The sequence below is a fragment of the Corythoichthys intestinalis genome, chromosome 18, assembly GCF_030265065.1.
Source record: "Corythoichthys intestinalis isolate RoL2023-P3 chromosome 18, ASM3026506v1, whole genome shotgun sequence".
In the NCBI taxonomy this organism is placed as follows: Eukaryota; Metazoa; Chordata; class Actinopteri; order Syngnathiformes; family Syngnathidae; genus Corythoichthys; species Corythoichthys intestinalis.
The window spans coordinates 4,161,680-4,179,662 of record NC_080412.1 but is presented as its reverse complement, the minus strand read 5'-3'; the positions used below and the strand labels follow the sequence as shown (position 1 = coordinate 4,179,662).

The 17,983-nt window shown below is 41.3% G+C and overlaps 2 protein-coding genes across 2 annotated transcripts in view; both read right to left on the bottom strand.

Moving 5' to 3' along the window:
* Positions 1-13,039, bottom strand: part of LOC130906810 (oocyte zinc finger protein XlCOF22-like) — a 30,532-nt gene extending 17,493 nt beyond the window's left edge. The window contains exons 1-4 of the mRNA XM_057821460.1: positions 13,015-13,039; positions 12,726-12,918; positions 12,209-12,534; positions 11,430-11,683 (exon numbers count right to left, since the gene is read on the bottom strand). Of these exons, the coding sequence (XP_057677443.1) occupies positions 11,430-11,683; positions 12,209-12,420 (466 nt within the window). The 5' untranslated portion in view covers positions 12,421-12,534; positions 12,726-12,918; positions 13,015-13,039. The remainder of the gene's footprint in view (positions 1-11,429; positions 11,684-12,208; positions 12,535-12,725; positions 12,919-13,014) is intronic.
* A 2,892-nt stretch (positions 13,040-15,931) lies between these two features.
* LOC130906811 (general transcription factor II-I repeat domain-containing protein 2-like) lies at positions 15,932-17,784 on the bottom strand. The gene has a single exon (XM_057821462.1). The coding sequence runs from the start codon at positions 17,750-17,752 to the stop codon at positions 15,932-15,934; it is 1,821 nt and encodes a 606-aa protein (XP_057677445.1). The 5' UTR covers positions 17,753-17,784.
* Between the last annotated feature and the right edge of the window lie 199 nt (positions 17,785-17,983).

Sequence of the window (17,983 nt, the reverse complement as noted above, 5' to 3'; positions counted from 1 at the left end):
TTTAAAAAAAAATTATTATAAAAGAGTACTCACTCTGGCCATTTCCCTCCTTTGCTTTGCCTAAGGTGGTGGGGTGGTCTGATCAGAGCCCGTCATCGTCCTCTTTCTGTATATCTCGGGACATTTAGGTGGCTGCTCGTGTATGGTGGGCACCGCATCTGCTTTCAGCAGCAAATTCTTAGCAAAACCTGATTTCATTTGTCCATAGTTCAAATAGCTTTCAGGTGTAAAATGCGCACCACACAAAACCATGCCAGAGGCTGGGTCTGCAAAATTAGCCCTCTTAGCACTGACTAACTTTACTCATTGTCTGCGGAGTCCAGCTCTTTTTCTCGTGTTCGGGAACTCATGGGTACTACATTGCGACAAATGGCTATTTGTATACCACATAGCATGACAGGTTTGAACCATTTTAGCGATGTTTTGATAAAACACGAACGCAACTCTCTGGTCGATAAACAAGGATGGCACCCGCCTCGACCTTATGTTTCCTTGTTGTGACGTCTCCGCCCCATTCGGCTGTTTCCGGAATACTTTCGAAAATGTTCGTAGTTTTTGATCTTCGGTAATTGCTCATGAATGTGATTTTTTTGTTAACTTTATCAATATTTGTTATCTTGCCACATAACGATTCTATTGATATCTCACAGCCCCTTAGTGTTTTAATACCCTTTAACTTTCAGTACCAAATGCAAGCTGACAGTTTGGCAAATTGCTCAGCAGGAGGGAGGATAAGAGACTGTGGTGCTGTACAAACATGAAGCAGAAAAAGAAATATAGATTTTTTAGTTAAAATTCCGATCCTTTTCACCCTATTTCAATCCTCTGAAAACTGGCGTGATCGATTTACAATCATGTGATCGGATCGTGACACTATGTCCCCACAAACGGTTGACATCATTTTTAAATGAATTTGTGTCTGATGGGGGGCCAACTTCAGTGAGGTGATATACACCTATCAACACCTACAGGTGATTTTCTTGGTATTGGGTTCTCCACATCGCATTGCATAAACTGTGTACACCCCACCCAGTCAAATCACGATTCCTATCGACTTAGCGTCCCCCCTTTCTCCTCGGATAGCAGGGCCCCTACAGGGTGTCCACGGGTAAATATAACTAGAAAATAAGAGCACCACATTGTTCTAGTGCCGCAACGATTAATCGAGTAACTTGAGTAATACGATTAGAAAAAAAGCTTTGAATCAAATTTTCTGCTTCGAATATTTATTAGAGTGTTGTTGTTATGGTTTGATTTTAAAGTGTTTGCATGTAGTTTTATTGACCTGGGTGGATACACCGCCTTCAAGTGGCAACAGTGAATATGACATAACTCATTTAACATGGCTGAGTACAGTTGTTCACTGTTTAGGCCAACAAAAGGTAAGTTTTTGTTTGAGCTAATATAATTTTTAATGCATTCGTTATATAGTTTATAGGTATATTTAGCCGTTTTTTGTGGAAATGTGTTTTAATGATTTGTTAAGAGCATTGTAAAAAAAAAAAAAAAGTTATTGTCAATTGTTCTCTTGTTGTACTTAGATCCTCATTTATTTTATTTTAATATGGTTTGAGGCGAAGCTCATGTATTTTAATATATTTTTAAACTAAAGTGCAACTGTGCATAGAAACACTTGTGAATTTTATTTTGTATTTGCATTTAATGCTCTTCTGAAAGTGCAATCTTAACAAGCCTTTGTTACATCTCCTAAAATCTATTCTGCAGGGAATTAAATGTTTTTAATCCAATTACTTGATTCAGACTAACTAGTTGATAGATTAATCAAATACTAAAATAATCGATAGCTGCAGCCCGACTATGTCAATAGGTAGCCGAGCCGATTGATAATGCGTTTTTTTGTTGTTGTTTTTTTTGTTCTTTTCCTCTTCTGTCTGCTTCCTTTATTTCTGTCCGGGCTAATTGCAACGGGTTTTTAATTATAAAATTAAGATTTTAAAATTTGTAAATACATTTTAAAAATATATATATGTTTTTCCGCTTCATGCTTGTATAGCTTGTCACTCTCCCTCCAGCTGCTCTTCTTGATCATCAGTGCCCGGGAATTAGCCACTTAAAGTGTATTATAATACTAAGGGGTGCAAAAAACAAAAAAACAACAACAACAACAACAAAAAACGATAAGCCCGATAATGCTCGGTTTTCTTTCTGTGCGCCGAACAAGCAATATAACTGATGGACACAAAATGCGTGCATGGGTTCAATCAATCAATATCATTCTATCAACCCAAATTACTTTGAATATACGACTAAACGAGGGGGGGCTGTTATTCGTGTCCTCTTTTTGGAAATCAAAATATGGTCATCCTGGAATGACGTACAGCCAGCATACGTAGTCATTTGTTTTGATGCTCCTGCGCAAGCGGGTCAGTTTGCTCAACACTTGTTGGGAGTGCGACTTGGTGCGTCTTACTTTTAAGGACTCAGGGTCCCCCGCCGATACCCCGGTGCCCAGCCAGCGACCTGTGACGGAGCACAGGGCGGATACCCAGTCAGAGAAGAGAGGGGAAGGCAGAGGCAGGAGAACGCGGAGGAGCCACCACGGGGCGACGCAAGATCAGAGCCCCGACCTCCTCCCACTCCCGCGGCGGCAGCCCAGGCAGAGGGGAGGCCACGCTAGAGCAGGGCGGTAAACCGAAAATTTACCGTTACCGAAATTCTTCACGATGACAGACTTAATTTTGACCATGTCGGTAAATTCGGTAATTCAATAAAACAAAAAAATATAGTATTTTCATCGCGCTTTGACTCTGTTGTTCGGCTATGTTAATTCCCCTTTAAGAAAGCAGACAGTGTGCTTACGTATGGAGTCACGTGGTTTTCAGGAAGCCAAACAGACAAAAGCCCTGTAGGCTAACGCTAGCGGCTAACGCAACAAGTAAACGGGATGGAGTCGGGCTTAAGTTAGCTACGCCAAACTTTCACCTGACATTAAGTAAATTCTTGGCGGGTTCCAGACGGGCTTTCACCCGCTGTCCTCCCTGGTTCTCACGATTTCAGGAGAGGATGCTTTCAGTGCTTTCTTCTGGTAGCCAAGCCACAGGCTAACGCTAGCGGCTAACGGTACAAATGAACGTGATGGAGTCGGATAGCGGCTCTAATCTTGTCAAAACGGCTGAAATTAATGAGTGGACTGGGCACGGACTTCATGTAGCAATAATTATGTCGTGTTATTTGGTATCTCTGTGATTTCTCTGAAAGCTTTCATGATGGTAAAGCACTCAGCATAAAGTATAGTCCAACAGTGAAGCCTATATATAATATGACAGTTTAATGGCCACAAATATTTTTCTGTATGTGTTTGCTTTATTCTGCCATCATAAAATCTTAACTGTTTCATTGGCATCAGAGCAATACAGATTTTATCTGGTTGTGTCTGTGTGGGGGTTGCATGTATTGAAAAATGTTCTAGAAAAAAACCTGAAACCTTGACGTAAACACTTGTGTTGAATAATTATGTCACAGCAGCCATTACCAATAAGTTGTCTGAAGTGTACTGTTAAAGCTGCAAATCATTTGTGTTAGAATGACATGTTTGCACAGTCGTCATATTGATTTTTATAATGTTGAACATTTTTAAAGTCATACAAGCTCTTGTAAAAGTTCACACTAGAAATCTTATTGTTTACAAGATTTTTTTAATACTTAATGTTTAGACTGCATGTGCAATTGTTAAATTGAAAGCTGGTAAATAAATTTAACGAGAAACGGTTAATTTGTATTCCATGCATTGATTCAAATTTTCAAATTATATAACAGTCCGCTTGGGCGAATTTATCGTCATTTATCGTTATCAAGGTAAATCTGCTCAATTTATCGTGATACGTACTTAAGGCCAAATGGCCCAGCCCTAGGCCACGCCCCAGGAGCCACGCCATTGGGAAAAAGTGTGGGACCCACCTTCCACCCTATTGGTGTGGCTGCCAGGTTCCCGGCTGGCAGCCATTACCCAGCACCGTAATGGGATTGTGAGGGGAGGGTAGTGCAATGTATGCATTAAATTAGAGCTTGGCTTGGGGCAGTGGGACCGCAGCATGGAATTTCTACCCAGCCACCCGTCACACCGCCCTTTACCGGGGCTCTCCTGTGGAGTTTGATGTGTGTGGTGCGTTAAAAAAGGTGCAGGGATGGCGGGGCCTGTCGTGAGGAGGTAACCGTGAGGCACCCCCCTCCTCAACAGGTCCCAACCATCCAACAACCTTGGTATGTGATGCATTAAAAACAGGGGGGAGCCGGGCCGGGACTGTATGGCCCCGTCCCAACTCTCCCCGGAGAAATGTATGAGTATGTAAGTGCCAGGGTGAAAGATAATTACCAAAGTGCCAAAGTGAGAAGTGCGTGGGCTAAGGCTCCCGCGGGCGTGGCCCCGTCCACCGGAACCACAGGCCGCAGGGCGGGAGAAGCACCAGGGCCCCGATCATTTTTTTTTCATTTCTCACTCAGTCCAAATTACGATGCACTAATTGATGTGAGAGGATGTGTTCACTACTACTTTTAATATTAATTAAATATTAATGGAGAGCAAGAGTGTGACTCGTCTCATATTTACACATTATACACACACACACACACACACACACACACACACACACACACACACACACACCCCACACGCACACACACCCTCTCAACACGGAAAGTCACCAGAGAGAAAAAACACCACAAGCTGTATTATGAAAATGTTATTTTGAACAGATGTTTACAATGGCGAAAGAATTAAGGTTGCTAACAGTCCCAAATTGTCTGGGACAACCCACAATATAGGAAGTTTCGATTGGTTCTGTTGGCGTCGGTGGTAGCAATCGGAAGTTCCTGTATTTCGGGTGGTCCCGCACAATTCGGGACTGCTGGCAAGTACCCTAGCGCAGAAGACTTTAAAAAAGTCGGCTAATGGTAGAGAGGAACACTGTTAGCCATCCTGGCATGCTAACTAGTCACAATTATCTGCCTCGTTAACAAGCTAGTTACGTGACTTCGTAGTATTTGTTTTACTATCACTAAACACGCTGGAGAAAACTCTCGTAGTTGGTGGGAAACGTAAATGACAGCGTTCACTTACCTTAAATTTTGTATAAAATGACAGATGATGGTCACGTAAATGTGAAATCAAGTTTGAGGTGTCGCCCCCCCCCCCTTTGCAGCTACCCTCCGGAAGCAAGTCTTGCCTTCCTCCCCTAATCTGTGGCCGTTTGCTTCTTTTCGGTAACCAAAATACTCCCATACAAGCAATTTTGTAAGCAAAATTGTTTCAACTCTAGTCTATAGCACAGAGTAACGTCACTGATGGCCATAGCAACAACCGGAGGGGTAGGGGTGAGCGCTCCCGCTTCATTTCTTGCTGCATTTTTGGGACATAAAAAATAGCTAATACCATACTACGGTGTGACGGAAAATTTTAGAGGCTTTGAAACTGACTTTTTAATACCACGGTAAACCTTGAAAACGGCACATGGCTAAGGTTCACAGTGCCAAATAGTATGCAAATATGTATCTGGATTTGATTGGGGAAACCCCAATTTGTACTAATTAAACTGAGTTGTATGTAGGCATGTGCCGGTTACCAGTTTCAAGGGTTACCGTGGTATGAAAACGTCACGGTTTCAAAACCACAAAAATTTTCCGTCATAACGTAGTACAGCATTTTGGATATCCGGTTGTTGCTCTGTCCTGTGTCTACACTACACCTGAGCCCCCCCCCCCCCCCCCCCCCCCCCCCCCAAAAAAGACAAGTCGCTAGTATCGGAGTACTTCAGCTACCGAAAAGAAACAGATGGCTGCAGCTTAGAGGAGGAAGGACAGCAGACATTCTTGCGGAGGGTGGTTGGAAGGGTAAGCAACACCAACATGATTTCACATTTACGTGGCCATCATCTGTCACTTTACAAAAAATGTAAGGTAAGTAAATGATGTCATGAATGTTTCCCACCAGCTACGAGAGTTCACTCCAGCGTGTTTCGTGTATCTAGCGATGGTAAAACAAATACTAAAACTTAAGCTTGTTAATGAGGCAGATAATGTGGCTAGTTAGCATGCCAAGATGGTGAACTAGTTTCCTCTCTATCGTTAGCCTAATTTTGCAAAGTCTTCCGCTATTGTAAACATGTGTTCAAAATAACATTTTTCTCTCTGGCGACTTTCTGTGTTGAGGGAGGGTGGGTGAGTGTGTATAATGTGTAAATAATGATACGAGTCATACAGACGCACTCTGTCTCTTACTCTCGCTCTCCATTAATATTCAACAAATTAGTAGTGCTATGTGTTTTAGATAAAATAAATTTGATCATATAATGTTTAAGTCCAGTTAAATATTACCAAGGGTTCTTGAGCAACTTGAGCTGAGGCTGTGGGTTACATCAAATGAACAAATTTTAGATTTATAATTGCAATACTGCGATACCGTGAAACCCCGGAATTTTTGTTTAAGGTTATCATACCATAAAAATCTCATACTGGCACATGCCGAGCTGTATGCCATCCATGCAGTACTGTATTTTCCTTTGGATAAACTGCAGATTGCTATTAGTTGTTGTCAGACACGGGGGGGGGGGGGGGGGGGGGGGGGGCAAAGTGTCCCTTTTGACTAAGCTTTTTTTCTTTTGTTTTGTTTTGTTTGTTTTTGGTGCTTGTGTGTTGGCCGACTGTTGAGGAACACCACCGAGTACTTGAACACCGAAAACACCTTTAAAAAAAAAAAAAAAAAAAACCTCTGTGTGCCGCCTGCCCAGACTGCCCGTGTTGCATCTATTTCCTGGACATGCAAAGGACCAAGAAATTAGGAAAAAGTGGGTGGAAAATATAAACAGAAAGGACTTTGTTCCAAATCACAACAGCCAGGTGATTTGGTATAAAATTGAATCTCGTTGCAGTAGGATCATCTCAGTGAGTGTTCTTTATTATCAAGAACACCAGCAGTAATTGTAAATGCAGCTACTGTGTGCCTCATATTCAATCGAATGAATAATAACAGATATTGCAGCATGTCCAGATGTTTATTTGTTGTGCAACACTGAATGTGCCGACAAATTGTATTTCTCAATGTGGGCATCTAAAGTACAGGCTAACGTCATTACAGTGTTTCCCACCAATGAACGAGACTGTGGCGGCTCAGTTTGGGCCCGCCAGTCTCGTTTGCCTCCCCGCCGAAAAAAAAAAAAAAAAAAAAAAAAAAAAAAAAAGATAATGATCAGATGCGTCAGTCAGCCGATTACACAGCTGTAGCCCACTCTACTCTACTACCCGCGCGAGCGAGAGCGCGCGCGTGCGTGCACACACACAGACACACACACGCGCCAACCGGTCGCGCTCATAGACGGGACTACTAGCCTGGTACACCAGACTCAGAGCTGTGTTTCGGCTCTTTCGGCGAAATTCGCCGTTGTGAATCAAAAAGGGCGACCTACGTGAATTGCGTAGATCCGATGAGAAATTCTTTTTTTTGGGGGGGGGGGGGGGGGGGTCGGGAGGTTTTACGGGAGTTATTATTATTATTATCATCATGTGATTAACTTAGTACGTAAACTGAGCACTTAAGAAATCGGTTCTTTAAAAAAGTCAGCAAATCCTTCTAGATGCTTCGCTGACGAGAACCAATCATCGGCCCAAGCTGCGTTCCATTATTCCAAACGCGCGCACTCCTTACATGGAGTGCTCGGAGAGCCTTTGGTTGCATTGCAAAGCTGCGAAAACAAAAATCAGGCCTTATCCACACCGGGGCAGACCAGAGCGCAGCATACACACTTGCCTGTATTTGCCAGCAGATTGAATTTGGTGAGTAATGGTTTCAATCGTTTTCACATTTTGCGATATAAAAAAGTTACTGCCATTTGTTGCAGCTTGCGTTGAACACTGCCAGAGCTAGCCAAATCTCCCATGAAAAAAAATAGCTCCCGTTAAATTGGCGTCAAGCTTGTGTATTTAGCGGTAATATAAACGAAGAAACACACTGTTGAGTCAAATTAAGCGGCATGCTCTCGGATGGAGGGGGGCGCCTCGCATCGCTCCCATCGTCCGCCTGAGACGCGTTATTTTCGGCTGGGACTTGAGCTGACGGCTGGTGTCGGCACAACACCGGCCCGACGAGTGGTGGGAATGAGTCCTGCTTCTTAAAGCTTTTCAGAAATACAGGGATCCCTCGTTTTTCGCGGTTAATGGGGACCAGAACCCGCCGCAATAAGTGAAAACCGCGAAGTAGCGCCCCCCCCCCCCCCCCCCCCCATTTTTGTGTGTGTGTTTAATGCATTTATTCAGATTTTACAGTGGAAAAAAGATATATATATATAAGACATGTTTTTTCACCAAAGTATCATTTATAAATGGTTTTCAAGCACTTCAAAATGTAAGAATTATGATAAGTTTTAAACATGTTACTGCCCCACCGAATTATTTTTAAACAAGAATAAAGTAGTAAGAAAATGCTTGGCTTTATTAAATGCTTCATAGGGAGTCTACTCAAACCCTCTCAGGCTTTGGTAAACGGCGATTGACACGTGCAAAGTTTTTCTTTTTATATATATTTTTTTGTTTGAACCAACTTATTTGATTGAATAATAAAGACACAAATGTCCTAGCCAAAATGTGGCCCAAACGCAAAACAACATTACTTCAATGGAAAAATTTGTTTCAATCAAGAAAAATAGTTTTCAAATGCTTTTTTTGTCTCAAATTTATTTTTGCAATCAAAAAATTTTTTTAATTGAAGTGACTTTTTGGGGATTAAAAGTATATACTGTTTTTTGATTGAAGCAACTTTGTTTTTTGATTGAATAATAAAAACACAAATCTACCTCCATTGTTATTGAGAGAGAAAGAAATTAAGAAAGCTTTAAAACTAAAAGCCACCGGGGAGTCTGTTTTTTTGTTTTTTTTAAATATTTGTATTTCATTACATAGACATGCCTCGTAGGGAAGGGAGATTGAGGGATAAAAAAAGGAGTTAGATGAGGCTGCTAAAGGCAGTGGATACCTCATCAGCTTGGTGAATAGCAGACCTGGTAAGAACAAGTTTGCAAGGATAGTCTGGTATTAAATACAATTATAAACACAATTACAATGTTATTTTTCTATAAGATTTTATGTCATTGCTTTATTAATCATAAGGTGCTACAGTTGTTAAGTATGGATAATAATGAAATAATAGTTTTAAGAAAACTAAAAGATTTTTCATCTTTCAGCACTAGTCATACATTTTGTGTCTTTAAAGACCAAATGTGAGGTAATTTCATAAAATGCAATTAAAATAATTAAACATTGTCCAACAAATAAAGCGTGAAAAAATTGTTTACATGTTTTATATTGGACAAAATAATCACGTTTCTGAAGTTCGAGCCTGAAAGGTGACGAACCCTGAAGTGATACGTCACACCGAGAACAGCGATGGCAGAGCTCCAAACGGCTGCCATACAAAAGCCCTTCAAACAATGATTCAAACAGCTATATAAGCGATGGATCGAGCGCAAGCGAGGAGATCCAAGTTTTTCCAAGAGTTGGAGGAAGAGGAGGAGGTTAGAATTTTATATGTTGGACCTTACATGTATGAGCCAGAAGCTAATCAGGATGCAAATAATGTGCCCAGACGACCTAGCATGGAATGGAGACGACCCAGCGAGATTACAGGATTGGTAAGATATGGGCTGTTATTGTTTTTATTAGGGGTGTGACAAAATATCGAAATGGTGATATATCGTGATACTTTGTATCCCAAAAGGTTATGGATATGCTCCTGCCAAGAATAGAGATATCGTTTCAAAAGGTGTCAATGTCTAAAAAAATATACAGTATATAAATGAACCAAGAAGTTGCTACCAAAATCTTCCACCATAATGGTGTCTCAGTTAACTAACGCTGCCTTGACAGTGCTCGACGCCTAATCCATTTAGACTGGGAACGTTCGTTCATTTGAAACCAGAGCATTCACACTTGTTCTGTTCAATTTTCAGGGCATTTACTGGTCATTTCCTGTTGAGTTTGAGTCACTGCCTATTCATTTGGGTGATTCCCAGGTCACTTCCTGTTCCGTAACTCAAAATAAACAGGAAGTGACTCATAAAATACCCCAAAAACTAAATTACGAATGCATAAAAAAAAAAAAATCATTAGCTCAAACAAAAATGTTGGTCTTAACAGTGAGCAGATGGATTCAGCCATGTGAAATGAGGTAGACTAGAGGGCCGTGTATCTACCCAAATAAAGATAAATGCAAACCATTACAACGGCACTTTAATTAAATGAATACTCGAAGCCGCAAAATTCAATTTGAATTTTTTTTCCCGAATTGAATACTTGAGTTAATCGATTAATCGTTGCAGCACTAATTCGTAACCAGAGCATTCGCAGTCATTCTGTCCGATTTTCGGGGCATTTACAAGTCACTTGCTGTTCATTTACAGGTTATTCCCTGTTGAGTTTGAGTAACTGCCTATTGATTTGGGTGATTCCCAGGTCACGTCCTGTTCTGTAACTAAAAATAAATAGGAAGTGACCCATGAAATACTCCAAAATCAACAGGATGTAACTGAAAATCAACAGGTAAATGACCTTAAATGGCCAAAAATTACCTCATTGCCTAGCATTGGCTGCCACTGACGGCCATAGACGTTCAATCCAGTTGAAGTGGGAGGGATGGCAGCGAATGAACAAATATTCATTCGCTGCCACCCTCCCAGTTCAAATGGATTGGACGTCTGCGAGTGATAAGCTCATTCCAATTCACAGCAGAAGCTTGTTTTTCTGTTTATTATTTTGTAGAATATCCTATAATGATTTCCTGACCAATGTATCGATAATCGTTGTATCGTCAGATCGTTATCATGAGCTTTGTATCGCAAATCGTACCGTAAGATACCAAGAGGTTCCCACTCCTAATTTTTATGATTTGAAGATGCAAGCATTTGCACATAATTTTATGTTTTTGTCTATCTGATGACATTGTTTAAAAAATAATAATAGACTTCGTGTTCAAGCAGTTAGCCTACTCGGTACTTAAGTATTCTTTTCAGCAAATTAATTTTTTTATTTTTATTTTTTTTACTTATACTTGTATATTTTGAATCAAATGCTTTCATAAACAACATAATTATTGATTGATTAGTATAGCAATACACTTGTTCAATAAAATTTATTCTCATGGTGTCGTCGCACAGTATTTTACTTATTTATTTTTTTTAGATTTCAGGTGTACTTGTGGCAATTGCCAGCAAATCCCTACAGCAGTTGAATGTGTTTGCTGTTCTGGTTGGCCAAAGTTGCATTGTATACCAATGGACCAATAATTTGCCCTCTTCTTACATTTCTCGCATGGAGGACAATACTTCAATGTCTGCACCACTGAACAAATTGAAAAGATAAACGTGTTTATAATCAACATATGAATATGTTTATCATTAATGGCCATCATCATCATCATCATCACTTACTTTTATCTACACTATGTGGTGGTATAACTTTATCATCTTGATGGGTGTTTGAACAGGATTCATCCAGCAGTAACTGACCCCCACACTCAGCCATCTCTTGTTCGGAGGCAGCTGCAGAGGCAATAGCCTCAGCTACGGCTCGCTTCCTTTCTCGATGAGCTGCTGCTGTGCGCTGGACGGGTAGATTTTGAACTTGCTGCTGGTCTTGTGGAAGCAGGTGAATTGATGGGACAGCAGTTACATTGAGTAATAACCTGCAGAATAAACATGAGATGACACCAAAAATATGCTTTGCTCATGAAACCTATAAAAAAAAAAATACTATCACATCTTATCTAACCCTGTCTTACCAAATATTATTACATAAATCATAAAATGCAGTAGGACTGACAAATGATTGGTGGTTTTCCAAAAGGATGCGTCATGTTCATTCATCAACAAAGCAGCTCTGCCAACCTAGTGAAATTTACTTCCAGAACAATTTGTCTGACTGCCATTATTACTCATTGCTGATATGAATAGCATCGATTGGGGTTTGCCTCGAGCCGAAAGCTAACGTCGTTAGCTTCTACTGCTCATTCAACAACATGATTGGGGAATGCCTCAAGTTAGCTTTCGGCTAACGTCGCTAGCTTCAACTGATCATTCCAAAACCCGATCAGGGTTTTGCCTCGAGTTAGCTTTCAGCTAACGTCGCTAGCTTCTACTGTTCATTCCACAACACTTGGCAGCTCTGCTTTGACAAAGTCATCAGTCATCTATCCAAAAATCACACTTACTTTTTTGCAAATCCTCGATCATATGCAGACCGGTTGAGGAAGCAGGCATCTTCGAAGTGTTTGTAGCAGAGAACACTACTCGATGATGGCGTGAAATTCATTCGCTTCGTGCGAACGAAAGATGTCCATTTACGTGCCCTGCTATCCTTAGGCCACTCATACAACTTTACTTTAGAATGAGAACAATACATCGCCACACACCGCCGTGGCATCTTAACGAGAAGCAATGCAACAATACTGTTCAATGGCGGACTTCCCTCGCAGTTCTCTGTGTGACGTCTTTCCGAAGATTATCTAAGAAAGCATCTTCGTTGTCAAGGGCGTTGCTATGGGTTAAACAAAGAACATGGAAGGGTTGCTTTACAAAAAAATAAATAAATAAAATAACGAAAATATGCTTAGAATTGTATAGCCATTGATATTACTCGAACACATGGTTGGCCAACCTTACTTCACATTTGGTCTTTAAACAATCGAAACGTAATGTATAGTATTTGCGAGTCAAAAGTCAACTTACTCGATATTTTGGGACTTGATGTTTGCTTGCTCGGCGACGTGTTGATCCCAGTCACGTTGTTAGTTCTCTTTGTTAGTAGCTAAACTAGGCTAGGCTAACCTTAGCAGGCCTCGAAGTTTCAGCGTGCACCCAAACGACTCGACGCAGATGCGAGATTATACGGATTCTTGGCGTGTCCGAAAATTTCCGACACCTATCACGTCGTGGGGATATAAAGAGTGATGAAAAGTGGATTATCTTCAAAGCACCACTTTTTCAAAGCAATCGGACGGTAACTGCAGCCACTCACAATGTGTTGTCTCACATCCTCTACGTCATGGCGCATGACGCACGCGTATTAGGCTCGAGCGTTTACGTCACAGCGACACGGGATCATGCGAGATTTGCTACAACGCAGCCATATTGGAAGCACGACTGCATCACGGGACATTTAAACTTAACGGCAAATACAATTCAACTACGAGTGCCAAAGATGGAAAAAAGTAAGGAAAACTTGCCAGTACGATACAGAGACAAACTTGTTACCGCGGCGAAGGACAGATATGTGAGCAAACTTAAGGATGTGAACAATGTTGACCCTTACGAGCAAGCCGAACACAAATGGAATAAAGATGTCGACAAGCTTCCACCACTACGCGAAATGGACATCATGCTGTATTTAGTGTAAGTTACTACACTCATAAGCAATTCCAAAACTACAAATCGCTACAAAGCTACAAACAGTTTTGCTGTGGATCGGTGCAGGACCTGCACATTATGACCGTAGCAAACGGCAACACCATTGTTCTTGCAAAGGTAGGCAATGTGTGTTTAAATTTTCAATGTCATGAACAACTGAATTTGTGCTGTGCTGAGCTGTGATAGTTAAGTGACAAATCAATGCTGTGTTTTAGAAAACAGATTTGTTCCAGACAATGTAGCCTGTGTGCAAATTATTTGCCACTATCTCACGGCAACATGTTACAGCTTTTTCATTTAGAAACAGCAGGAACTATAACTTATGAAGACAATGCACATGCATGCATGCTAGTTGTTTAGCTGTAGCTATAGCTAACAACAGTCCGACTTAGGGCATAAAGTTACGAAATTTGCGTAGACAAACGAAATTAACTTACCTGAGTGGAAGTGCATAGAGCAAACTACGTGTGTAACTGGAGAATCAAACGTTATGCCCTTACTTCTGATCGAGGCCACCCATGCCATTCTTCGACGTTTGGTAAGTTCAGATATGAGCTTTCCCTCGCCTTTTCTCCATGTAGGGATCCAGAAGAAACTCAGTGGGGTTCTGTCGAGCTGTACATTCTCCTTTCTATTCGATCGGTTGTTGCAATTCTTTACCGAACAATAATTTCCAATCATTTTTAAAGAGCGACCTGAGTCGAAATGCCTCACTGTTTATGTTTCCCAGAGTTCTGACACCGAACTTCCTGCTTCCAACATGGCGATAGACTTCCGGCAAGATGGACAAGCTGTTGTTTTTAAGCTTCTGTGATAAAGCCCCGAAATTTAAATCAAAATGTGTTAATTTTCATTCGGACTTAAACAGACGTTTAAGTGGATGTTTTTGCAACCGTTTGGTGGACATCGTTTTACACAACTGGGAAATTTACAAGCACTTTTGAACCGTCATGTCCTCTGGAAAGCCACAAGCTAAACCAACGGTAACTGCGGACAAAAACTACCTGGGCGACCACGCTTATGCAGAAATGTAAGTCACAGCGACAGGGGCATTGAAGAGGAAAGATCCTCCGCGTACTCCGACGAAAAGTACAATGTCACCCTCGAAGGTAAAGTCTCTTCAAGAACCGCCTGTAGGATCGAACGAGGCTCTCGTCAGGGCTATAGAAAAGCTAACGGACAGAATTGATACCTTCGCTGTTCAACTGGGAGAAAACTCCGTCATGGTGGCTAACGTAGCCAAAACAGTGGAGATAAATGCTGCTGACATCAAAGAGTGTAAGGATTCCATTAAAGCGATTAAAGATGACATGCCGCATCTCGTTGAGGAAAATGAGGTGTTAAAAGAAAAGGTGCTGGAGCTGGAGAGATACAAGAGGCGTTGGAACCTCAGGATTCATGGCCTTAAAGAAAAAGATGACGAGCGTATCCGAGAGAATATCATGGAGATCCTGTCCAAAATTGTGCCATAGTGGGATTCATCAATGGAGACTGTGATCGATACCGTTCATCGCCTTGGGAGAAGACAAGAAGGAAGGCACCGCCAGATCATCTTACAATTCACAATGAGACACTACAGCAGGGGTGTCAAAGTCAAATGGACAGGGGGCCAAATGAAAAATTTAGGAACAAGTTGAGGGCCGGACTGATCGAATGTTCATTGAAAAAAAATAAAATGACCGCATATAGTCTAGTGATCCCCATTGAACAGACTGAAAACCTAAAAATATATTACTATATGATCAAATAAATAAATCAATAATTTCTTATGGCTCTGTCAGTAAATTTTAATTTTCAACAGGGACAAAAGACTTCCTTTATGTAAAAAACCCAAAACATGAACATTAAATGAACGAAGCGGTATTATTCAAGGTACCATCAGTATTACTTCTCAGGGAAATAGCAAAAATGGCTTAAATTTACTTCAAAGAAATAAATAATATCAGCAATTTTCTCTAATTCACTCAACTGAAATATTCTTAAAACAAATTGGATTGAAATACAATAATAAAGTGCAAAAATCTATTAACATGAAACATCTTTTTCTACATGGAAAAGTCACATGTGGTGTGAAAAGAAATATTTCACTTATAAACTTTAACTGAGTAAAAACTCTAAATACGTCATTGCACAGTAATGTTCACTTTTTTGAATCTGTGGCTGATACTTGTGTCAGAAAATTGTAATTTTCAACAGGGACAAAAGACTTCCTTTATGTTAAAATCCCCAAAACACGAACTTTAAATGAATGAAGCGGTATTATTCAAGGCTCCATCAGTATTACTTCTCAGGGAAATAGCAAAAATGGCCTAAATTTACTTCAAAGAAATAAATAATATCAGCAATTTTCTATAATTCACTCAGCTGAAATATTTAAAAAACAAATTGGATTGAAATATAATAATAAAGTGCAAAAATCTATTAACATGAAACATTTTTTTCTTCATGGAAAAGTCAAGTGCTGTGAAAACAAATATTTCACTTTTAAACTTAGTAAAAACTCTGAATACGTCATTGCACAGTAATGTTCACTTTTTTGAAGCTGTGGCTGATACTTGGTGGTGTCTCATCTTTTGAAGAAGTTCATCAATGTTTGGGGCCAGGCTCTGGGCTGAGGAAATCCTCAGGATTGAGTGGAGGTGTTCTGCATTAAGTCGACTTCTGTGTGATGTTTTGTTTAGCTTCATCAAAGAAAACAGTTGTTCACACAAGTATGTGCTGCCAAACATAGACAACGTTTGAGCAGCCTGGATGCGCAACTGGGGCATTGTTTCGGGGAGGAAACGGGCAAACTCCGCAGCACCCACTGCTGCATATTTTGCTTTCAGTGCATCACTGCATTGGAGCTCGATCAACTCCATTTGGAGGTTTGGTGGTGAGCTTTCCACGTCAACTGCAAATGGATTACTGAGCAGTTCAAACCTACTTTTTTGTGCTTCAAAGTCAGCAAATCGGCGTCGGAAGTCAGCGGCGAGTACACTAATTTTATCAGCAAACTGTGCGCACGGGAACACACTGGTAGTGAGCTTTTCTTTCATGGTCTGGCAGCAAGGAAAGTGGCTCAAGTTTTTTTTCCGCATCTGTGCCTCCCACAGAGTCAGTTTGGTCTTAAACGCCTTCACTGTGCTGTACATATCAGAGATGACACGACCCCGACCCTGCAGCTGTAAGTTCATTGCATTCAGATGAGTCGTGATGTCACACAGAAATGCCATTTCACACAAAAATGTTTCATCTCGGAGTTGAGTAGTGTCTTTCCCTTTACTGTCCAAGAACAGACAGATCTCCTCACGCAGCTCAAAGCATCTTTGCAGCACCTTTCCCTGGCTTAGCCATCGCACCTCATTGTGATAGGGCAAATCACCATGCTCCGTTTCTAACTCGCTCAGAAATGCCTTGAACTGGCGGTGATTTAAACCTTTGGCTCTGATTATGTTAACTGCGCGTGTGATGGTGCTCATTACATGTTCCATTTTTAAGGCTTTTCCACACAACGACTCCTGATGTATGATACAATGATAAGCTGCCAGCTCACCAAGGGTGTTTTCCTCCTTTATCTTCTTCCGTATCCTTGCCACCAGTCCACTCTTGTGTCCACACATCGCAGGTGCTCCGTCTGTTGTCAAACCCACGAGTTTTTCCCAAGGCAGTCCCATCTCATTTACACATCTTGACACCTCTTCATACAGATCATGTCCTGTAGTTGTGTCATGCATAGGACGTAACGCCAAAAACTCCTCTGTCACGCTCAGGCTGGAGTCCACTCCGCGGATGAAGATTGACAACTGGGCAATGTCAGAAATGTCAGTGCTCTCATCCACAGCCAGCGAATATGCGATGAACTCTTTTCCCTTTTTCACAAGCTGCTCTTTTAGATTGATGGACAGCTCGTCCACACGCTCAGCAATGGTGTTTCTGCTCAGGCTCACGTTCGAAAAGAGTTGCCTTTTGTCTGGGCAAACTTCGTCACAAACTTTTAGCATACAGTTTTTAATAAAATCCCCCTCAGTGAATGGCCGGGCTGATTTAGCGATCTCTTCTGCCAAAATAAAACTGGCCTTGACAGCAGCCTCGCTTTGTGATTTGGCTTTTCTGAACAGAGCCTGCCGAGAATTGAGGCCTCGTTTTAATTCCTCCGCCTTCTGTAGCCTCTGTTCCATGTCCATATCCTTGTCTTTGTCCGCGTGTTTTGTCTCATGATGCTGTCTCAGATTAAACTCTTTCATTACCGCCACACTTACTCCACACAAAAGACACACAGGTTTTCCACCTACCTCCGTGAACATGTACTCCGACTCCCACCTTGTTTTAAAAGCCGGGTTCTCAGTGTCCACCTTCCGTTTTGCCATTTTTTTAAGGGTAGGTTATCTAAAAGTTGATGCTAATGCCCGCTGATGAATAATGAAATGAAGTGGTCTGCCGCTCGGAGCGCCACCGTTGATTTGTGGGAAATGTAGTCCGTTGGTGCTGTAACGCGTGACCGGTCGGATGCGGCCATAAAAGTACCAAACAAATGGAGCATGCTTCCTCTTGTGCACTTTTATTTAGCCAAACAAATAAATGCTCCTCGACCACTCGTT

Bases quoted from the DNA above. Each gene is read 5' to 3' on its own strand.
- LOC130906811 (XM_057821462.1), bottom strand. From the start codon at position 17,752: ATGGCAAAACGGAAGGTGGACACTGAGAACCCGGCTTTTAAAACAAGG.